This window comes from Coccinella septempunctata, chromosome X (assembly GCF_907165205.1).
Source record: "Coccinella septempunctata chromosome X, icCocSept1.1, whole genome shotgun sequence".
Classification (NCBI taxonomy): Eukaryota; Metazoa; Arthropoda; class Insecta; order Coleoptera; family Coccinellidae; genus Coccinella; species Coccinella septempunctata.
In genome coordinates this window covers 15121413-15147377 of record NC_058198.1, presented here as the reverse complement: position 1 = coordinate 15147377, position 25965 = coordinate 15121413, and the positions used below count along the sequence as shown (strand labels likewise).

Sequence of the window (25965 nt, the reverse complement as noted above, 5' to 3'; positions counted from 1 at the left end):
TCCATAAGACTGAAAATTCATAATCAGCTTGAAGTTGTTAGTTTTAATGAAAAAAAAAACATTAAAATTCGATCAAAATAAGGTCCGGACTCAGTGACGCTTTATTCAATTTCAAACTCATGAAAAACACCCTGTATCTAGTTTTTCATTGAAATTTTAATAATTGAGTTATCTACACGTAAAAATTTTTCGAATTCAATGATTCGGTTGTATGCCTGCCTCATCCGTGAATTATTTTTTATGAATGATTTTTTCGAGGAGAAACGCCTCTTGAAAAAACCAGCCCTGCATGAAAGTGAATTTGGAAATGTTCAACTGATTTTTGTAAAATCAGTGAATGAAGCGTCACTCAGTCCGGTACTGGTTTTTGTCGGATTTTAATGTTCTGTTTCATTGAAACTGAAAGCTTTAGCTCAAATATAAATTTTTAGTCGAATAGATCGAGTATTTCAGAAGTTAAAGCGAAACGAAAATTTGAGAAATATCAGAAAACCCTCTGTATATCGGAAACAGACTACACACATATGAGGTGTTTTTAAACGCAGCTCAATGCTTTCTATTCACGGTTCTCATTTGTCCGTTCACTCGTGAAACACCCTGTATATTGTCCCGTCTGACAACGGAAACCATAAAGTATTGAAAGTATGTCTTACCTTCGAGTATACAACTCAATGGTTTCACATAATAAATCTTGTTTCCTCAATGTAAATTTTAAGATTTTGGTGGGGAGAAAACTAACGTCCAGCTAAACACGCTTGTATATGTTAAAAATTGAACAACACCATCGGTCCAGCGATTGACGCATATATGAATCTCTTATTTATTCCGAAATACCTGAATAGTAAAATGAAAAATATAGAAAAGCAGTAACGATAAGTCGTGGATTGTGGATCGTTTTCGTTGGATCTCTATATGACTAATGGTTCCCAAACATGATGATAAATGTTGTATAATCTGGTTAAATTAAATATCAGTAATTGGGTGTACACAACCTAACCTAACCTAACCTAACCTAACCTAACCTAACCCAACCATAAATCAACCTCATTATTGGTGTAGTTCTTTCTTTTATTCTTTAATTTGGAATTCTCAGTGTATTTACCATCCAATCACCATCTTATTATCAATGTTTTTAACATCTAATCACCATAGGATGATCATTTAATCTAACACAACCTAACCCAACCAAAACCTAACCTCCCCTTTATAGACCAGTCCTATTGCCACAGCTATTGGAGTGTTCATCCTTAATTATTTTTTCGTAATTCCCAGTGTTTCAACCATCTAATTACTATAAGATGATCATTTAGGTTAGCACAACGTAACCCAAACATAACCTTACCTAACCAACCTTTTGTTGGCCTAGTTCATCCCCCTAATTTGCCAATACTGAAATTGAAATTATATTATACACGTATCCCATATAGAATCAATATGCAAATAATTTCTATCTAAATATCTGCTTCCAGAAAATGTACTTTTCTGTACAACAAAACTGGATGTATCATTTTCGAGTATGCATAATTATTCATTCCTCATCGTAGGATGTGCAGATCTTATTTCTACAATCAGCAATGCTGATTCAGAAATTTTACGTTGATGTACGTTCACTTGATGTACATTTTTGGATCAACGTGAATTATCCACAATTGTATATCTTTTGGATGTTCCGATCTAGATCTAAATATCTGCTTCCAGAAATTTTATCTTTCTGTACAACAAAACAGGATGTATCATTTTTGAGTATGTATATATAATTTTTCATTCCTCAACATTCGTAGGATGTAAAGGACCAGATCTTATTTCTACAATCAGCAATTGTATTGTAGGTTAATGTAAGTTCAGTGTGTGTTCATTTTTTGATCAACGAGAATGATCTATAATTGTACATTCCTGTATATACATAGGACTGTATAGAAAAATTTCCTAATGTTTATATGATGAATAGAGAACAGAAAGAGCATTAGGGGGTTGAGGAACTGTCTCTTTGGTATTACATATGACATTTTGGTATTCAGAAATCATCGATGACGTCACCACTCCTAGCACCGATGGCGTTATAACTTTAGAATTTCCATCGAATGTTGGCAAGTTGGGAGATTAAAATTTACCTATTTCATAATTTTTCTCGAAACTTAATGGACATATCCGGTACTGGTTTTTGTCGGATTTTGATGTTCTGTTTCATTGAAACTGAAAACTTTAGCTCAAATATAAATTTTCAGTCGAATAGATCGAGTATTTCAGAAGTTAAAGCGAAACGAAAATTTGAGAAATATCAGAAAACCCTCTGTATATCGGAAACAGAGTACACACATATGAGGTGTTTTTAAACGCAGCTCAATGCTCTCTATTCACGGTTCTCATTTGTCCGTTTACTCGTGAAACACCCTGTATATTGTCCCGCCTGACAACGGAAACCATAAAGTATTGAAAGTATGTTTCTCTTAGTCTTACTTTTGAGTATACAACTCAATGGTTTCACATAATAAATCTTGTTTCCTCAATGTAAATTTCAAGATTTTGGTGGGGAGAAAACTAACGTCCAGCTAAACACGCCTGTATATGTTAAAAATTGAATTACAGGAAGACCTTCAACAACAACATCGGTCCAGCGATTGACGCATATATGAATTTCTTTGTTCCGAAATATCTGAATAGTAAAATGAAAAATATAGAAAAGCAGCAACGATAAGTCGTGGATTGTGGATCGTTTTCGTTGGATCTCTATGTGACTGCCGATTCGACTAATGGTTCCCAAACATGATGATAAATGTTGTATAATATGGTTAAATTAAATATCAGTAATTGGGGGTAACACAACCTAACCCAACCATAAATCAACCTCATTATTGATGTAGTTCTTCCTTCAATTTTTTTCTTTAATTTGGAATTCTCAGTGTCTTTACCATCCAATCACCATCTTTTTATCAATGTTTTTAACATCTAATCACCATAGGATGATCATTTAGTCTAACACAACCTAACCCAATCAAAACCTAACCTCCTTTTTATAGACCACTCCTATTGCCACTGCTTTGGGAGTGTTCATCCTCAATTATATTTTCGGAATTCCCAGTGTTTTAACCATCTAATTACTATAAGATGATCATATAGGGTAGCACAACCTAACCCAAACATAACCTAACCTAACCTAACCAACCTTTTGTTGGCCTAGATCATCTCCCTAATTCGCCAATACTGAAATTGAAACTATATTATAAAAGTATCCTATATGAAATCAATATGCAAATAATTTCCTTAATCCCAACATCCAAGCTTTATGAAATAAAAGATTTATTTAATCGCTTCAAATGGCTAAAAATTATCTAATGTAAAGCAGACTGATGTATAAGGGATAGTTTCACGTGAAATAATGAGTGGTACCTATGTAGGTTAGGCTCAACATGTCTCATATAATTAGAGTTCGAATAATAACAAACAGACTATTTTATTTCTTGTTGATTGAAAGATTATCTTTTTATATTGAATTGATGTGGCCTATACTTGATGAAAATCCATAATTGAACTTGAAACTGATTATACGTTTTTGACAAAATGAGTTTTTGAAACTTTAAACCATGACACTTGTTTCGCTATCACAATAGCATCTTCAGAAGTGTAAACTAAAATATTTGGTACCGAAACAAAAATATATAAACAAGCAATCAGACTCTATTGCTAAGAATTGGGAGGAGGTAATGATAGTTTCCGGAACATTCGAAAAAATTCGGGACAGAAACAGATAAGACTAGAGCTCATAATATTATACTAATCACCGGGAACTTCAGAGCAATTTACAGGTAGGTAACAATCGGAGGATCGATCGTATAGACAATGAAACTCTCTATTGACTTTCGATTAATTTATAATAAAATCTTGATTCCTCGATGTTATCGAAAAATATTATCTACCCTTAGATTTCAACGAGGTTTTTTAATTTTTTTTTTCAATTTCAACATTGAATTTTTCGAATTTTTTTGTTTTTTTGTTTATTTTATTTCCGCGATTAAAGTGACGAAAATACTACTAGTTGGACACAAATTTTCAAAATACATTCAGTAATAGGGAGTCATTGAGGCGAATCTGATCGTTGAGTAAATCTTTTTTTGATAATGATGAAAACACAATCCTGACTTCACTACTTTTATTTTCTCTAGGTTTTATCCACTTATAGCAGTCGGTATTCCTGAGCATTTAAAGAAACAATAATGAGATCTCCTTCAACTTATCATTATCTACCATACCATAGTGTAATATATAAGCCCTGTTCGTAGTGTGGTTCACAACGGTTGTGAACTATATAGAGCAAGCGCAAATGGATTTTCGCTACCCTAAAATGGAATTGCGCTTGCTCTGTACAGTTCACAACCGTTGTGAACCACACTACGAACAAACCTATGGATTATTCAAACATTTTCCTCATATCCAAGATTACGGGTTGAATCTGGCAACGTTGCATCGATGTGGTCCAGCTATTCCCGCTAAGGCATAAAAATATGGCGTCCAGCCATGCACGGATATACATATGGAAACGACGGTCCAGCTATGCACGCATCGGCGTACATATATATATATATATATATATATATATATATATATATATATATATATATATATATATATATATATATATATATATATATATATATATATATATATTCATTTACGTGACGCCATAATAGGTAACGTAGATGCAACAAATGACATCAACAACATCGGTACCGCATATATTCTTCCATCATCATATACTGGCAGCCCACGACATATGCAAGAATATATTCAAGACGCCATGACTTATGTACGTGCATACGGCCGGCCTGATCTATTCATCACTTTTACGTGTAATCCCAACTGGAATGAAATTAAAAATTTGCTGTTGTCAGGTCAATCCTCAATGCATCGCCATGACATCACCGCGCGTGTGTTCAAACAGAAACTGAAATCTTTGATAAATTTGATCACACATCACTCGGTATTTGGCAAAACACGTTGCTGGCTTTACTCTGTGGAATGGCAGAAACGAGGTTTGCCACATGCGCATATTTTGATTTGGTTGGTAGATAGAGTACGCCCAGAAGAAATTGACCAAATTATTTCTGCGGAAATTCCGGATAAGAATATCGATCAAGAATTGTTTGACATTGTTACCACTAACATGATCCACGGTCCATGTGGTACTTTAAACATGACGTCACCATGTATGGACAATGGAAAATGTACGAAACTTTTCCCAAAACCATGTCTACCTGATACAATCACCAATATCGATGGCTATCCATCTTACCGTCGTAGAGACATAGACAATGGTGGCCAATCATATGAATTACGACTATCAAACGGTTCAAGAGTAGACATTGATAATCGCTGGGTGGTTCCATATTCACCGTTGCTGTGCAAAACCTTCAAAGCACATATAAACGTCGAGTTATGCAGTTCTGTCAAGTCCATCAAGTACATTTGTAAATACGTTCATAAGGGCAGCGATAAAGCTATATTTGGTGTTCAAAATGTAAACGACAATGACGAAATAACACGTTATCAAATGGGCCGATACATAAGTAGTGACGAAGCTATTTGGCGTATTTTTAATTTCCCAATACATGAAAGGGATCCTGCTGTTATACATTTGGCTGTGCATCTTATATATGTAATTTGTACTTTTCAATGAAAATTTTCATCAATAAGCATTACAGCTTATTCACTGAGTATATAAAAAAAGTAGGACTTGTGTAGGTTAGTACAAAACAACGTATGTCGTTGCCATGATAATTAACAAATCACAAGACCAGCCCTTGAGTGTGTGTGGTTTTTTTCATGGCCAGTTGTATGTTGCGTCTTCACCTTCTGCTCTATTTATTCTCGCACCTCGGAGAAAACTAAAAATGTGGTTCATCATAAGGTACTACAATGAGAGAATTTTTGAAACATTGAAAACAAAAAGTTAAATTAAATATGCACAACAATAATGTTACGCTTCAATAAAGTTGAGTCTTTTCATGTGAATAAAAATGTACATACCTTTTTCAATGTAATTAAATTATTTGTATATTTTGTATCTACTTTAATTTCGCCTAATATATCTCCTACTTGAAAAAATACCAATGGTTAGTTGATACAACTTTATGTATCTCTGAGGCGAAACAAAGTTCGCCGGGCCAGCTAGTACGTTATATAATCAGATGACGAAACGACGAATGACGTATCTCGGGATGATTTGTGAAAATTTCGTTATATTCTAGAAAAAATACGATATTGTTGAACAATTTTTTCAAATTGATACCTAATACTATTTTTTACAGAGTGTTCAAATTCAAAAATCCAAACTTTCCACGAAAACTTACTCCGAATATACTTGCGTCCGATCGGTACGAACAATGGAGCGCAACTAAGATCACGTGATAGAATGACGAATACGTTATGTAATCAGATGACGAAACGACGAATGACGTATCTCGGGATGATTTGTGGAAATTTCGTTAAATTCTAGAGGAAATACGATATTGTTGAACAATTTTTTCGACATGATACCTAATACTATTTTCTACAGAGTATTCAAATTCACAAATCCAAACTTTCCACGAAAACTTACCCTGAATATACAAGCGTCAGATCGGTACGATCGGGATGATTTGTGGAAATTTCGGTATATTCTAGAAAAAATACGATATTGTTGAACAATTTTTTTAAATTCTTCTACAGAGTGTTCATATCCAAAAATCCAAAATTTCAACGAAATCTCAACCCGAATATAAAAGCGTCCGATCGGTACGAAAAATGGACCGCAACTTAAATCACGCAATAGAATGACTATTAAGTTGTATAATAAGATGACGAAACGACGAATGACGTATCTCGGGATGATTTGTGGAAATTTCGGTATATTCTAGAAAGAATACGATATTGTTGAACAATTTTTTTTAATTGATACCTAATACTATTTTCTACAGAGTGTTCAAATTCAAAAATCCAAAATTTCAACGAAATCTTAACCCGAATATAAAAGCGTCCGATAAGTACGAAAAATGGAGCGCAACTGAAATCACGCGAAAGAATGACTAATACGTTATATAATCAGATGACGAAACGACGAATGACGTATCTCGGGATGATCTGTGGAAATTCCGTAAATTTCGTTATAATCTAAAAAAAATACAATATTGTTGAAAAATTTTTTTGAATTGATACCTAATACTATTTTCTACAGAGTGTTCAAGTTCAAAAATCCAAACTTTCCACGAAAACTCACCCTGAATATAAAATCGTCCGATCATTACGAACAATGAAACGCAAATGAAATCACGCGATAAAATGACTAATACGTTATATAATCAGAAGACGAAACGACGAATGACGTATCTCGGGATGATTTGTGGAAATTTCGTTATATTCTAGAAAAAAAAAGATATTGTTGAACAATTTTTTTAAATTGATACCTAAGACTATTCTCTTCAGAGTGTTCAAATTCAAAAATCCAAACTTTTCACGAAAACTTACCCTGAATATAAAAGCGTCCGATCGGTACGAACAATGGAGCGCAACTTAAATCACGCAATAGAATGACTTATACGTTGTATAATCAGATGACGAAACGACGAATGACGTATTTCGGGTTGATTTGTGGAAATTTCGGTATATTCTAGAAAAAATACGATATAGTTGAAAAATTTTTTTTAATTGATACCTGATACTATTTTCTTCAGAGTGTTCAAATTCAAAAATCCACACTTTCCACGAAAACTTACCCTGAATATAAAAGCGTCCGATCGGTACGAACAATGAAGCGCAACTAAAATCACGCAATGGAATGACTAATACGTTATGAAATCAGATGACGAAACGACGACTGACGTATCTCGGGATGATTTGTAGAAATTTCGATATATTCTAGAAAAAATACGATATTCTTGAACAATTTTTTTGAATTGACACCTGATACTATTTTCTACAGAGTGCTCAAATTCAACAAACCAAACTTTCCACGAAACTTTACCCTGAATATAAAAGCGTACGATCGGTACGAACAATGGAGCGCAACTAAAATCATGCGATAAAATGACTAATACGTTATATAATCAGATGACGAAACGACTAATGACGTATCTCGGGATGATTTGTGGAAATTTCGTTATATTCTAGAAAAAATACGATATTGTTGAACAATTTTTTCGAATTGATACCTAATACTATTTTCTACAGAGTGTTCAAATTCGAAAATCCAAAATTTCAACGAAATCTTAACCCGAATATAAAAGCGTCCGATCGGTACGATCGGGATGATTTGTGAAAATTTCGGTATATTCTAGAAAAAATACGATATTGTTAAACAATTTTTTTAAATTCGTCTACAGAGTGTTCAAATTCAAAAATCCAAAATTTCAACGAAATCTCAACCCGAATATAAAAGCGTCCAATCGGTACGAACAATGGACCGCAACTTAAATCACGCAATAGAATGACTATTACGTTGTATAATAAGATGACGAAAAGACGAATGACGTATCTCGGGATGATTTGTGGAAATTTCGGTATATTCTAGAAAGAATACGATATTGTGGAACAATTTTTTTTAATTGATACCTAATACTATTTTCTACAGAGTGTTCAAATTCAAAAATCCAAAATTTCAACGAAATCTTAACCCGAATATAAAAGCGTCCGATCAGTACGAAAAATGGAGCGCAACTGAAATCACGCGAAAGAATGACTAATACGTTATATAATCAGATGACGAAACGACGAATGACGTATCTCGGGATGATCTGTGGAAATTCCGTAAATTTCGTTATAATCTAAAAAAAATACAATATTGTTGAAAAATTTTTTTGAATTGATACCTAATACTATTTTCTACAGAGTGTTCAAATTGAAAAATCCAAAATTTCAACGAAATCTTAACCCGAATATAAAAGCGTCCGATCAGTACGAAAAATGGAGCGCAACTGAAATCACGCGAAAGAATGACTAATACGTTGTATAATTAGATGACGAAACGACGAATGACGTATCTCGGGATGATTTGTGGAAATTTCGTTATATTCTAGGAAAAATACGATATTGTTGAAAAATTTTTTCAAATTGATACCTAATACTATTTTCTACAGAGTGTTCAAGTTCAAAAATCCAAACTTTCCACGAAAACTCACCCTGAATATAAAATCGTCCGATCGGTACGAACAATGAAACGCAAATGAAATCACGCGATAGAATGACTAATACGTTATATAATCAGATGACGAAACGACGAATGACGTATTTCGGGTTGATTTGTGGAAATTTCGGTATATTCTAGAAAAAATACGATATAGTTGAAAAATTTTTTTTAATTGATACCTGATACTATTTTCTTCAGAGTGTTCAAATTCAAAAATCCACACATTCCACGAAAACTTACCCTGAATATAAAAGCGTCCGATCGGTACGAACAATGAAGCGCAACTAAAATCACGCAATGGAATGACTAATACGTTATGAAATCAGATGACGAAACGACGACTGACGTATCTCGGGATGATTTGTAGAAATTTCGATATATTCTAGAAAAAATACGATATTCTTGAACAATTTTTTTGAATTGACACCTGATACTATTTTCTACAGAGTGCTCAAATTCAACAAACCAAACTTTCCACGAAACTTTACCCTGAATATAAAAGCGTACGATCGGTACGAACAATGGAGCGCAACTAAAATCATGCGATAGAATGACTAATACGTTATATAATCAGATGACGAAACGACTAATGACGTATCTCGGGATGATTTGTGGAAATTTCTTTATATTCTAGAAAAAATACGATATTGTTGAACAATTTTTTCAAATTGATAACTAATACATTTTTCTACAGAGTGTTCAAATTCAAAAATCCAAACTTTCCACGAAAACTTACCCTGAATATAAAAGCGTCCGATCGGTGAGAACAATGGAGCGCAACTATAAAATCACGCGATAGAATGACTAATATGTTATATAATCAGATGACGAAACGACGAATGACGTATCTCGGGATGATTTGTGGAAATTTCGTTATATTCTAGAAAAAATACGATATTGTTGAACAATTTTTTCGAATTGATACCTAATACTATTTTCTACAGAGTGTTCAAATTCGAAAATCCAAAATTTCAACGAAATCTTAACCCGAATATAAAAGCGTCCGATCGGTACGAACAATGGACCGCAACTTAAATCACGCAATAGAATGACTATTACGTTGTATAATAAGATGACGAAAAGACGAATGACGTATCTCGGGATGATTTGTGGAAATTTCGGTATATTCTAGAAATATACGATATTGTTAAACAATTTTTTTAAATTCGTCTACAGAGTGTTCAAATTCAAAAATCCAAAATTTCAACGAAATCTCAACCCGAATATAAAAGCGTCCAATCGGTACGAACAATGGACCGCAACTTAAATCACGCAATAGAATGACTATTACGTTGTATAATAAGATGACGAAAAGACGAATGACGTATCTCGGGATGATTTGTGGAAATTTCGGTATATTCTAGAAAGAATACGATATTGTTGAACAATTTTTTTTAATTGATACCTAATACTATTTTCTACAGAGTGTTCAAATTGAAAAATCCAAAATTTCAACGAAATCTTAACCCGAATATAAAAGCGTCCGATCAGTACGAAAAATGGAGCGCAACTGAAATCACGCGAAAGAATGACTAATACGTTGTATAATTAGATGACGAAACGACGAATGACGTATCTCGGGATGATTTGTGGAAATTTCGTTATATTCTAGGAAAAATACGATATTGTTGAAAAATTTTTTCAAATTGATACCTAATACTATTTTCTACAGAGTGTTCAAGTTCAAAAATCCAAACTTTCCACGAAAACTCACCCTGAATATAAAATCGTCCGATCGGTACGAACAATGAAACGCAAATGAAATCACGCGATAGAATGACTAATACGTTATATAATCAGATGACGAAACGACGAATGACGTATCTCGGGTTGATTTGTGGAAATTTTGGTATATTCTAGAAAAAATACGATATTGTTGAACAATTTTTTTAAATTGATACCTAAGACTATTTTCTTTTCTATTTTCTTCAGAGAAAACTTTCCACGAAAACTTACCCTGAATATAAAAGCGTCTGATCGTTGAGAACAATGGAGCGCAACTATAAAATCACGCGATAGAATGACTAATACGTTATATAATCAGATGACGAAACGACGAATGACGTATCTCGGGATGATTTGTGGAAATTTCGTTATATTTTAGAAAAAATACGATATTGATGAACAATTTTTTCGACATGATACCTAATACTATTTTCTACAGAGTGTTCAAATTCAAAAATCCAAAATTTCAACGAAATCTTAACCCGAATATAAAAGCGTCCGATCGGTATGATCGGGATGATTTGTGGAAATTTCGGTATATTCTAGAAAAAATACGATATTGTTGAACAATTTTGTTGAATTTATATCTAATAGTATTTTCTACAGAGTGTTCAAATTCAAAAATTCAAAATTTCAACGAAATCTTAACCCGAATATAAAAGCGTCCGATCGGAACGAACAATGGACCGCAACTCAAATCACGCAATAGAATGACTATTACGTTGTATAATAAGATGACGAAACGACGAATGACGTATCTCGGGATGATTTGTGGAAATTTCGGTATATTCTAGAAAGAATGCGATATTGTTGAACAATTTTTTTTAATTGATACCTAATACTATTTTCTACAGAGTGTTCAAATTCAAAAATCCAAAATTTCAACGAAATCTTAACCCGAATATAAATGCGTCCGATCAGTACGAAAAATGGAGCGCAACTGAAATCACGCGAAAGAATGACTAATACGTTGTATAATCAGATGACGAAACGACGAATGACGTATCTCGGGATGATCTGTGGAAATTCCGTAAATTTCGTTATAATCTAAAAAAAATACAATATTGTTGAAAAATTTGTTCGAATTGATACCTAATACTATTTTCTACAGAGTGTTCAAGTTCAAAAATCCAAACATTCCACGAAAACTCACCCTGAATATAAAATCGTCCGATCGGTACGAACAATGAAACGCAAATGAAATCACGCGATAGAATGACTAATACGTTATATAATCAGATGACGAAACGACGAATGACGTATCTCGGGTTGATTTGTGGAAATTTTGGTATATTCTAGAAAAAATACGATATTGTTGAACAATTTTTTTAAATTGATACCTAAGACTATTTTCTTCAGAGTGTTCAAATTCAAAAATCCAAACTTTTCACGAAAACTTACCCTGAATATAAAAGCGTCCGATCGGTACGAACAATGGAGCGCAACTTAAATCACGCAATAGAATGACTATTACGTTGTATAATCAGATGACGAAACGACTAATGACGTATCTCGGGATGATTTGTGGAAATTTCTCTATATTCTAGAAAAAATACGATATTGTTGAACAATTTTTTTTTATTGATAACTAATACATTTTTCTACAGAGTGTTCAAATTCAAAAATCCAAACTTTCCACGAAAACTTACCCTGAATATAAAAGCGTCCGATCGGTGAGAACAATGGAGCGCAACTATAAAATCAAGCGATAGAATGACTAATATGTTATATAATCAGATGACGAAACGACGAATGACGTATCTCGGGATGATTTGTGGAAATTTCGTTATATTCTAGAAAAAATACGATATTGTTGAACAATTTTTTCGAATTGATACCTAATACTATTTTCTACAGAGTGTTAAAATTCAAAAATCCAAAATTTCAACGAAATCTTAACCCGAATATAAAAGCGTCCGATCGGTACGATCGGGATGATTTGTGGAAATTTCGGTATATTCTAGAAAAAATACGATATTGTTGAAAAATTTTTTTAAATTCGTCTACAGAGTGTTCAAATTCAAAAATCCAAAATTTCAACGAAATCTCAACCCGAATATAAAAGCGTCCGATCGGTACGAACAATGGACCGCAACTTAAATCAAGCAATAGAATGACTATTACGTTGTATAATAAGATGACGAAACGACGAATTTTTTTAAATTGATACCTTATACTATTTTCTACAGAGTGTTCAAATTCAAGAATCCAAACTTTCCACGAAAACTTACCCTGAATATAAAAGCGTCTGATCGGTACGAACAATGGAGCGCAACTAAAACCACGCGATAGAATGACTAATACGTTATATAATCAGATGACGAGACGACGGATGACGTATCTCGGGTTGATTTGTGGAAATTTCGTTATATTCTAGAAAAAATACGATATTGTTGAATAATTTTTTTAAATTGATACCTAATACTATTTTCTACAGAGTGTTCAAATTCAAAAATCCAAACTTTCCACGAAAACTTTTCCTGAATATAAAAGCGTCCGATCGGTACGAACAATGGAGTGCAACTAAAATCACGCGTTAGAATGACTAATACCTTATATTATCAGATGACGAAACGACGAATGACGTATCTCGGGATGATTTGTGGAAATTTCGTTATATTCTAGAAAAAATATGATATCGTTGAACAATTTTTTTAAATTGATACCTAATACTATTTTCTACAGAGTGTTCAAATTCAAAAATCCAAACTTTCCCCGAAAACTTACTCCGAATATAAAAGCGTCCGATCGGTACGAACAATGAACCGCAACTGAAATCACGCAAAAGAATGACTAATACGTTGTATAATCAGATGACGAAACGACGAATGACGTATCTTGGGATGATTTGTGGAAATTTCGTTATATTCTAGAAAAAATACGATATTGTTGAACAATTTTGTTGAATTTATATCTAATAGTATTTTCTACAGAGTGTTCAAATTCAAAAATTCAAAATTTCAACGAAATCTTAACCCGAATATAAAAGCGTCCGATCGGTACGAACAATCGACCGCAACTAAAATCACGCAATAGAATGACTAATACGTTGTATAATCAGATGACGAAACGACGAATGACGTATCTCGGGATGATTTGTGGAAATTTCGGTGTATTCTAGAAAAAATACGATATTGTTGAACAATTTTTTCAAATTGATACCTAATACTATTTTCTACAGAGTGTTTAAATTCAAAAATCCCAACTTTCCACGAAAATTTACTCCGAATATGAAAGCGTCCGATCGATACGAACAATGAACCGCAACTAAAATCACGCAAAAGAATGACTAATTCGTTGTATAATCATATGACGAAACGACGAATGACGTATCTCGGGATGATTAGTGGAAATTTCGTTATATTCTAGAAAAAATACGATATTGTTGAACAATTTTTTCAAATTGATACCTAATACTATTTTCTACACAGTGATCAAATTCAAAAATCAAAACTTTCCACGAAAATTTACCCTGAATATAAAAGCGTCTGATCGGAACGAACGATGGAGAGCAACTAAAATCACGCGATAGAATGACTTATACGTTATATAATCAGATGACGAAACGACGAATGACGTATCTCGGGATGATTTGTGGAAATTTCGTTATATTCTAGAAAAAATACGATATTGTCGAACAATTTTTTTAAATTGATACCTAATACTATTTTCTACAGAGTGTTCAAATTCAAGAATCCAAACTTTCCACGAAAACTTACCCTGAATATAAAAGCGTCTGGTCGGTACGAACAATGGAGCGCAACTAAAATCACGCGATAGAATGACTAATACGTTATATAATCAGATGACGAAACGACGAATGACGTATCTCGGGTTGATTTGTGGAAATTTCGTTATATTCTAGAAAAAATACGATATTGTTGAATAATTTGTTTAAATTGATACCTAATACTCTTTTCTACAGAGTGTTCAAATTCAAAAATCCAAACTTTCCACGAAAACTTACCCTGAATATAAAAGCGTCTGATCGGTACGAACAATGGAGCGCAACTAAAATCACGCGATAGAATGACTAATACGTTATATAATCAGATGACGAAACGACGGATGACGTATCTCGGGTTGATTTGTGGAAATTTCGTTATATTCTAAAAAAAATACGATATTGTTGAATAATTTTTTTAAATTGATACCTAATACTATTTTCTACAGAGTGTTCAAATTCAAAAATCCAAACTTTCCACGAAAACTTTTCCTGAATATAAAAGCTTCCGATCGGTACGAACAATGGAGTGCAACTAAAATCACGCGTTAGAATGACTAATACCTTATATTATCAGATGACGAAACGACGAATGACGTATCTCGGGATGATTTGTGGAAATTTCGTTATATTCTAGAAAAAATACGATATTGTTGAACAATTTTTTTTAATTGATACCTAATACTATTTTCTACAGAGTGTTCAAATTCAAAAATCCAAACTTTCCCCGAAAACTTACTCCGAATATAAAAGCGTCCGATCGGTACGAACAATGAACCGCAACTAAAATCACGCAAAAGAATGACTAATACGTTGTATAATCAGATGACGAAACGACGAATGACGTATCTTGGGATGATTTGTGGAAATTTCGTTATATTCTAGAAAAAATACGATATTGTTGAACAATTTTGTTGAATTTATATCTAATAGTATTTTCTACAGAGTGTTCAAATTCAAAAATTCAAAATTTCAACGAAATCTTAACCCGAATATAAAAGCGTCCGATCGGTACGAACAATCGACCGCAACTAAAATCACGCAATAGAATGACTAATACGTTATATAATCAGATGACGAAACGACGAATGACGTATCTAGGGATGATTTGTGGAAATTTCTTTATATTCTAGAAAAAATACGATATTGTTGAACAATTTTTTCAAATTGATAACTAATACATTTTTCTACAGAGTGTTCAATTTCAAAAATCCAAACTTTCCACGAAAACTTACCCTGAATATAAAAGCGTCTGATCGGTGAGAACAATGGAGCGCAACTATTAAATCACGCGATAGAATGACTAATACGTTATATAATCAGATGACGAAACGACGAATGACGTATCTCGGGATGATTTGTGGAAATTTCGTTATATTCTCGAAAAAATACGATATTGTTGAATAATTTTGTTGAATTTATATCTGATAGTATTTTCTACAGAGTGTTCAAATTCAAAAATTCAAAATTTCAACGAAATCTTAACCCGAATATAAAAGCGTCCGATCGGTACGAACAATCGACCGCAACTAAAATCACGCAATAGAATGACTAATACGTTGTATAATCAGATGACGAAACGACGAATGACGTATCTCGGGATGATTTGTGGAAATTTCGGTATATTTTAGAAAAAATACTATATTGTTGAACAATTTTTTTAAATTGATACCTAATACTATTTTCTACAGAGCGTTCAAATTCAAAAATCCAAACTTTCCACGAAAACTCACCCTGAACATAAAAGCGTCCGCTAGGTACGAATAATGGAGCGCAACTAAAATCACGCGATAGAATGACTAATACGTTATATAATCAGATGACGAAACGACGAATGACGTATCTAGGGATGATTTGTGGAAATTTCTTTATATTCAAGAAAAAATACGATATTGTTGAACAATTTTTTTAAATTGATAACTAATTCTATTTTTTACAGAGTGTTCAAATTCAAAAATCCAAACTTTCCACGAAAACTCACCCTGAACATAAAAGCGTCCGCTAGGTACGAATAATGGAGCGCAACTAAAATCACGCGATAGAATGACTAATACGTTATATAATCAGATGACGAAACGACGAATGACGTATCTAGGGATGATTTGTGGAAATTTCTTTATATTCTAGAAAAAATACGATATTGTTGAACAATTTTTTTAAATTGATAACTAATACATTTTTCTACAGAGTGTTCAAATTCAAAAATCCAAACTTTCCACGAAAACTTACCCTGAATATAAAAGCGTCCGATCGGTAAGAACAATGGAGCGCAACTAAAATCACGCGATAGAATGACTAATACGTTATATAATCAGATGACGAAACGACGAATGACGTATCTCGAGATGATTTGTGGAAATTTCGTTATATTCTAGAAAAAATACGATATTGTTGAACAATTTTTTTAAATTGATACCTAAACTATTTTCTACAGAGTGTTCAAATTCAAAAATCCAAAATTTCAACGAAATCTCAACCCGAATATAAAAGCGTCCGATCGGTACGAACAATGGACCGCAACTTAAATCACGCAATAGAATGGCTATTACGTTGTATAATAAGATGACGAAACGACGAATGACGTATCTCGGGATGATTTGTGGAAATTTCGTTATATTCTAGAAAAAATACGATATTGTTGAACAATTTATTCGAATTGATACCTAATACTATTTTCTACAGAGTGTTCAAATTCAAAAATCCAAAATTTCAACGAAATCTCAACCCGAATATAAAAGCGTCCGATCGGTTAGAACAATGGACCGCAACTTAAATTACGCAATAGAATGACTATTACGTTGTATAATAAGATGACGAAACGACGAATGACGTATCTCGGGATGATTTGTGGAAATTTCGGTATACTCTAGAAAGAATACGATATTGTTGAACAATTTTTTTTTAATTGATACCTAATACTATTTCCTACAGAGTGTTCAAATTCAAAAATCAAAAATTTTAACGAAATCTTAACCCGAATGTAAAAGCTTCCGATCAGTACGAAAAATGGAGCGCAACTAAAATCACGCGAAAGAATGACTAATACGTTGTATAATCAGATGACGAAACGACGAATGACGTATCTCGGGATGATCTCTGGAAATTTCGTTATATTCTACGAAAAATACGATATTGTTGAACAATTTTTTCAAATTGATACCTAATACTATTTTCTACAGAGTGTTCAAATTCAAAAATCCAAACTTTCCCCGAAAACTTACTCCGAATATAAAAGCGTCCGATCGGTACGAACAATGAACCGCAACTAAAATCACGCAAAAGAATGACTAATACGTTGTATAATCAGATGACGAAACGACGAATGACGTATCTTGGGATGATTTGTGGAAATTTCGTTATATTCTAGAAAAAATACGATATTGTTGATTAATTTTGTTGAATTTATATCTAATAGTATTTTCTACAGAGTGTTCAAATTCAAAAATTCAAAATTTCAACGAAATCTTAACCCGAGTATAAAAGCGTCCGACCGGTACGAACAATCGACCGCAACTAAAATCACGCAATAGAATGACTAATACGTTATATAATCAGATGATGAAACGACGAATGACGTATCTAGGGATGATTTGTGGAAATTTCTTTATATTCTAGAAAATATACGATATTGTTGAACAATTTTCTTAAATTGATAACTAATACATTTTTCTACAGAGTGTTCAAATTCAAAAATCCAAACTTTCCACGAAAACTTACCCTGAATATAAAAGCGTCTGATCGGTGAGAACAATGGAGCGCAACTATAAAATCACGCGATAGAATGACTAATACGTTATATAATCAGATGACGAAACGACGAATGACGTATCTCGGGATGATTTCTGGAAATTTCGTTATATTCTAGAAAAAATACGATATTGTTGAACAATTTTTTCGACATGATACCTTATACTATTTTCTACAGAGTATTCAAATTCAAAAATCCAAACTTTCCACGAAAACTTACCCTGAATATAAAAGCGTCAGATCGGTACGATCGGGATGATTTGTGGAAATTTCGGTATATTCTAGAAAGAATACGATATTGTTGAACAATTTTTTCAAATTGATACCTAATACTATTTTCTACAGAGTGTTCAAATTCAAAAATCCAAACTTTCCCCGAAAACTTACTCCGAATATAAAAGCGTCCGATCGGTACGAACAATGAACCGCAACTAAAATCACGCAAAAGAATGACTAATACGTTGTATAATCAGATGACGAAACGACGAATGACGTATCTTGGGATGATTTGTGGAAATTTCGTTATATTCTAGAAAAAATACGATATTGTTGAACAATTTTGTTGAATTTATATCTAATAGTATTTTCTACAGAGTGTTCAAATTCAAAAATTCAAAATTTCAACGAAATCTTAACCCGAGTATAAAAGCGTCCGACCGGTACGAACAATCGACCGCAACTAAAATCACGCAATAGAATGACTAATACGTTATATAATCAGATGATGAAACGACGAATGACGTATCTAGGGATGATTTGTGGAAATTTCTTTATATTCTAGAAAAAATACGATATTGTTGAACAATTTTCTTAAATTGATAACTAATACATTTTTCTACAGAGTGTTCAAATTCAAAAATCCAAACTTTCCACGAAAACTTACCCTGAATATAAAAGCGTCTGATCGGTGAGAACAATGGAGCGCAACTATAAAATCACGCGATAGAATGACTAATACCTTATATAATCAGATGACGAAACAACGAATGACGTATCTCGGGATGATTTGTGGAAATTTCGTTATATTTTAGAAAAAATATGATATTGTTGAACAATTTTTTTAAATTGAAACCTAATACTATTTTCTACAGATTGTTCAAATTCAAAAATACAAACTTTCCACGAAAACTTACTCCGAATATAAAAGCGTCCGATCGGTACGAACAATGAACCGCAACTAAAATCACGCAAAAGAATGACTAATACGTTGTATAATCAGATGACGAAACGACGAATGACGTATCTTGGGATGATTTGTGGAAATTTCGTTATATTCTAGAAAAAATACGATATTGTTGAACAATTTTGTTGAATTTATATCTAATAGTATTTTCTACAGAGTGTTCAAATTCAAAAATTCAAAATTTCAACGAAATCTTAACCCGAATATAAAAGCGTCCGATCGGTACGATCGGGATGATTTGTGGAAATTTCGGTATATTCTAGAAAGAATACGATATTGTTGAACAATTTTTTTTAATTGATACCTAATACTATTTTCTACAGAGTGTTCAAATTCAAGAATCCAAACTTTCCACGAAAACTTACCCTGAATATAAAAGCGTCCGATCGGTGAGAACAATGGAGCGCAACTATAAAATCACGCGATAGAATGACTAATACGTTATATAATCAGATGACGAAACGACGAATGACGTATCTCGGGATGATTTGTGGAAATTTCGTTATATTCTAGAAAAAATACGATATTGTTGAACAATTTTTTCGACATGATACCTAATACTATTTTCTATAGAGTGTTCAAATTCAAAAATCCAAAATTTCAACGAAATCTTAACCCGAATATAAAAGCGTCCGATCGGTACGATCGGGATGATTTGTGGAAATTTCGGTATATTCTAGAAAGAATACGATATTGTTGAACAATTTTTTTTAATTGATACCTAATACTATTTTCTACAGAGTGTTCAAATTCGAGAATCCAAACTTTCCACGAAAACTTACTCCGAATATAAAAGCGTCCGATCGGTACGAACAATCACGCAAAAGAATGACTAATACCTTATATAATCAGATGACGAAACGACGAATGACGTATCTCGGGATGATTTGTCGAAATTTCGTTATATTTTAGAAAAAATATGATATTGTTGAACAATTTTGTTGAATTTATATCTAATAGTATTTTCTACAGAGTGTTCAAATTCAAAAATTCAAAATTTCAACGAAATCTTAACCCGAGTATAAAAGCGTCCGACCGGTACGAACAATCGACCGCAACTAAAATCACGCAATAGAATGACTAATACGTTATATAATCAGATGATGAAACGACGAATGACGTATCTAGGGATGATTTGTGGAAATTTCTTTATATTCTAGAAAAAATACGATATTGTTGAACAATTTTCTTAAATTGATAACTAATACATTTTTCTACAGAGTGTTCAAAATCAAAAATCCAAACTTTCCACGAAAACTTACCCTGAATATAAAAGCGTCTGATCGGTGAGAACAATGGAGCGCAACTATAAAATCACGCAAAAGAATGACTAATACGTTGTATAATCAGATGACGAAACGACGAATGACGTATCTTGGGATGATTTGTGGAAATTTCGTTATATTCTAGAAAAAATACGATATTGTTGAACAATTTTGTTGAATTTATATCTAATAGTATTTTCTACAGATTGTTCAAATTCAAAAATTCAAAATTTCAACGAAATCTTAACCCGAATATAAAAGCGTCCGATCGGTACGAACAATCGACCGCAACTAAAATCACGCAATAGAATGACTAATACGTTATATAATCAGATGACGAAACGACGAATGACGTATCTAGGGATGATTTGTGGAAATTTCTTTATATTCTAGAAAAAATACGATATTGTTGAACAATTTTTTTAAATTGATAACTAATACATTTTTCTACAGAGTGTTCAAATTCAAAAATCCAAACTTTCCACGAAAACTTACCCTGAATATAAAAGCGTCTGATCGGTGAGAACAATGGAGCGAGTTATATTTATTAAGGCAGAAAAAGCGTTTTTTAAAAATCTATATTTCGTACAATACGTTTATACAGTGAAAGTTATGTCAGAACTGATTCAATGATAATAAAATTATAATTTATAACCTCGGTACACTTTCTTAGTTCTTGGAAAATGAGACGATGCTGAGATTGCACTTCCTGCGATCTTCCAACGAAGTTCATCGTTCTCGGATATATAACTCCTCCATCCTCAGAAAGGTGCCTACGTAGTGAAGAATGGAACTGCTCTAGCTTGGGATTCTTCTCTCTCTGGTTGATTTCGTGGAACTGCTCGTGGTTGGAATTCTTCTGTTTCTGTTTGATTTCTTGGAACCCTGGATCTCAGCCACAACTTAATTTTCCTCGATCCAAAATAGGAGATAATTATGAAAAATAGCAAATAAATGATAATTATCAGGACTTCATGCAATGATTTGGTACTTTTTTGCTTTTCCATTAAGGGTTGAATTTCCTCTTGTTTCTTCTTCAATTTGTGTATTTGGTCCAATGAAAAATCTTCAAGTTTTATTTTGAATGCAGTTAGGGTTGTTGCATTCAACTCGGCAGCAATTTGAGGAAGGTACATTGGTTCTCCCTCCAAGATTTCTTTGTCGTTGTAGAATTTTTCTTGAGAGTTTTCGAAATGACATCCTTTTGGTACATTTAGCAGGAAGTTTCCCTTCAATGTGCTGACGTCGGTTCTTCTGCATACTGTGCGAATTTTCATCCCAGTTGGAGCTAACATGATGAATCTTCCATTACCAATCTTCTGGACAACGTTCTTGCTAGTTTCCACAGGGTGATTTTGGCAGGAACCAGTGGATTTTTGGAGTTGCAGTAGCTGGAACAGGCAATCTTCTACTTCTGACCCATTATTGAGTTTGTCGTCTTCGCAGTAATATAGTGGGTGTAAATCAATACAAGGCGAAGAGGCGTATTGATACCATTTTTCATTGCTTGTCAGATAGGTATTTTTGGGAATAATAATAGTGTTGTTTATAGTTGGGATTGAAAATAGATGGTAATGAGAAAAAGATTCGGGGTGTACAATAGGAAAATGAAGAACGAAAACAATTCTGAATTCAACAAAATATGCATCTACTTTTATCAATTCATAAAATCTGTGATATTCTCTCTCGTCGACGAATATCAGATTACTTGAGCCATATAAATTTTTTGTTTTATTGATAATTGAATATAATTCGGAAAATTTAGTAATGCTATGATGCAATATCCCGAGTCTGGAAAAACTAATGGCGTTTTCAATTTCATCGTTTAATTCTATAATAATATTGATAGATATTCCGATTTGGTCCATGAGATTTTTAATCTGAATATACATATAAAAGTTATCACTTAATTGATTAAATTTTCCTGAAATTCCTTCAAGTTGGGAAGCAATTGTTTTTTGATTATTTCTGAGGACAGAAATAGTTTTATTGAAATTTTCGATTACTTCACCGGTTAATGAAATACCTGCATTTAAATTGAACATAATATCCTTCTGATTATTTTGAAGTTCTTTTAATGCCGATTCATAATGTAATGCGTCATTTGCATCTAAATTACCAGTAATACTTTTTATTATGGTTCCCAATCCATCAATAATTCCTCTTTTTGATCTTCCCATTGGTATCAAACTTTTCAATTTTTGTTTTGCTGAGCTTAATTGATATTCATAAAACTTTTTATGATTTTCCAATTCTGTACGAAACACGGAGCTTGAAGTATTTAAAATAGTACTAGATACTGTCTTATAATGGAATTCTAAATATCTTAACTGTGTGGCGATGGGTTGAAGGTCATAGTAATGTATGAAACTGTGAAATTTGCTTCTAATTTTCGCTTTTCCTAGGAGAATTGGAAGGACTCCCGGATTGTCCTTCAGGTTTATTATTTGAATGTCCTGTGCTGTCACCAGAATCATTAGGATTAGCCTGAAAAAGTTTCTTAGATTCAGTTTTAGGTTTTTTGAGGTTTTGTTTATGCAAAATTTTCTTATCACTTTCTATCTTAATTTTCTGATTACGTAGTACTTTCTCTTTCGAAAACTTTGGAGAAAGCTTATTTCTCATGTTGGATTTAATTTTTCTGTACGCGATAGTACCAGGTTTATACGTTAAAGGATCATGTCTATTTTGATTTTGCTTTTCTATGATGTTCTGCTTCCTCTCCCCCATCAGTTCATTCAGTCTTTTGTAAATTTCTCTAGTTTTTTGTTTATGGTTTTCTACATAGTTATTAATAATGGCTTTGTTTACATCTATATTGAGGGGATCCTTACTATTCAAATGGCCGTTAATTATGTCAATAGGTTTCTGCTTCGTCAAGGAATGAATAGAATTATTATATCCAAATATTGCGTAGGGCATTAAGTCTTCAATATTTGATGTATCATTGTTTTTACTTTTTAAAATTCTCAAATGTTCTAATATAGTAGAATGAAATCTTTCGATGATACCATTGGATTGTGAATTATTTACCGTGATATAATGAGGAGAAATTTGGTGTAGTTCAAGAAATTCAGATACAATACTATTTTTGAACTCTGTTCCATTATCCATCACTACTGTTGACGGTGAACCGTGATGCGTCATGAAAATTACCAGAGATCTTACTATTTCTATAGCTGTAAGAGAAATTAATGGGTATGCTTGGGCGTATTTCGAAAAGGCATCGACAATTGTAAGAAATTTCTTGTTTTGTGCTTGAAAAGTGTCAATGTGCACAATTTCGAAAGGTTTACATGGCGTGGGTGTAAGCATTAGTTTTTGATTTGGAGGATCTCTATCATATTTATTTATTTGACATAATTCGCAATTATTAATATATTCCGTTACATCATTTTGGATACCAGGCCAATAATATGTTCTCTTTACTCTAGAAACAGTTTCAGAAATTCCTCTGTGGTTTGTTTTTCCCTCATGCATATTTTTAACAATTCTAACCTGCTCGTCTTTTTCTTCCACGTCTTCTAAGATTTCATTGCACTTCAATAATTTGAAAGCGGATTGTTTAAATGTTTTTCTGAGAATTCCGCATATTTCTTTATAATAATTATCTTTTTTGAAATACAAAGCGTAAAGAATATTAGGTCTTAAGTATGTTTTGAAAAAGTCAATAATTTCCCTTTCCAAATCGTTAGTAGATATTTGGACAAAAATTCTTTGTTTGCTCGAAAAACATTTTTTTATTCTAACCTCCGCCGGGGAATGAAAAACAAATTCAAAAACTATTTGATTGTCAAAAATATTTAAAATTTTCTCAGAAATGGGGACTTCTTGAATTGGATTTTCGTGATTGGAATGTATAGTATTATCATCCGATTCATACTGATTTTCAATATTCTTGGGATTGATTAATTCGTCTTGAGATAAGTAATAAATGTTAATATTTATGGTGGAATTTGCAAAAATATAGTTGATCATGCTGAATATTTTTCTCCATTCTAGTCCATCCAAACCACACGAAATTTGCGGTAATGCTAAGGATTTAACATTGTCTTTTTGACACAATTCTTTGAGATTGGAAAGTGATTCGAATACTGCTTCATATCGTGGTTTATGGTAATAAAATTCCTTAGTTATTAAGTAATAAATTTTTCTTTTGTTGTGCGAAATTTTAGCCACTTCTCCAGTTCTTTTATTCTGAGATTTGAGTTCTTGAACTTTACCGAATTTTTCTTTGAAATCAAGTGCAATACCTTTATTCATATAAAAATCTTCAGATACACAATGAGCAAGGGAGTCGGATTCCGGAGCATCAAATAAATTGCCAATTTTTTCGGTCACAGTTGAACAATAATATATTTCATTTGCATTAAAAAGCTTCTCAAATTTCTCGAATGATATCTCCTCAACGTCTGCTTCTTCCAAATTAACAATCATCGACTCGTTATCGTTATTCGTATTTTTCTCGGAAAATTCTTTATTAAATTTCTCCATATAATCAAAAAAATCTTTGTTGTGAATCTCGACTCTCGATAGAGCATCTGCATTTGTGTTAGAACTACCTTTTTTGTAAACAATTTCGAAATCAAATTCCTCGAGTTTTAATCTCCATCTTAAAAGCTTACTATTAGGCTCCTTAAGTGACATAAGCCATTGTAATGGTTTATGATCTGTTACGATTTTAAATTTTCTGCCAAAAATGTAAGGTCTAAAGTATTTAGTTGCCCAAACGATAGAGAGTAATTCCTTTTCAATTGTACTGTAATTTTGCTCATTATCATTGAGAGTTCTTGATGCATATGCGACAGGCTTATCGTTACCAATTTTTCCTTGTGATAGGACTGCACCAATGGCAAAATTACTAGCGTCTGTAGTTATAATAAATTCTTTTGAAAAGTCCGGATATTGAAGAATAGGTTCGTTCATTAATAAATTTTTACAGTATTCAAAACAGTTGATAAACGATGTGGTGTGCTCGATTTTTGCACCTTTTTTTAAACAGGCTGTTAAAGGTTTGGTAATTCTCGCGAAGTCACGGATAAATTTTCTATAATATCCTAATAACCCTAAAAATCCTTTAATTTCTTTTGTTGTTTTAGGTATTGGGTAATTTTTGATAGCTTGAATTTTGTCTGGATTTGGTTTGACTCCATCTGTTGTTACAATA

The 25965-nt window shown here is 32.7% G+C and overlaps 1 protein-coding gene across 1 annotated transcript in view; it reads left to right on the top strand.

Annotated features, from left to right (window-relative positions):
• The window catches only part of LOC123322275, a 29395-nt gene extending 4537 nt beyond the window's left edge, over positions 1-24858 (top strand). The window contains exon 3 of the mRNA XM_044910218.1: positions 24801-24858. Coding sequence (XP_044766153.1) covers positions 24801-24858 — 58 coding nt within the window. The remainder of the gene's footprint in view (positions 1-24800) is intronic.
• Positions 24859-25965: the final 1107 nt, after the last annotated feature.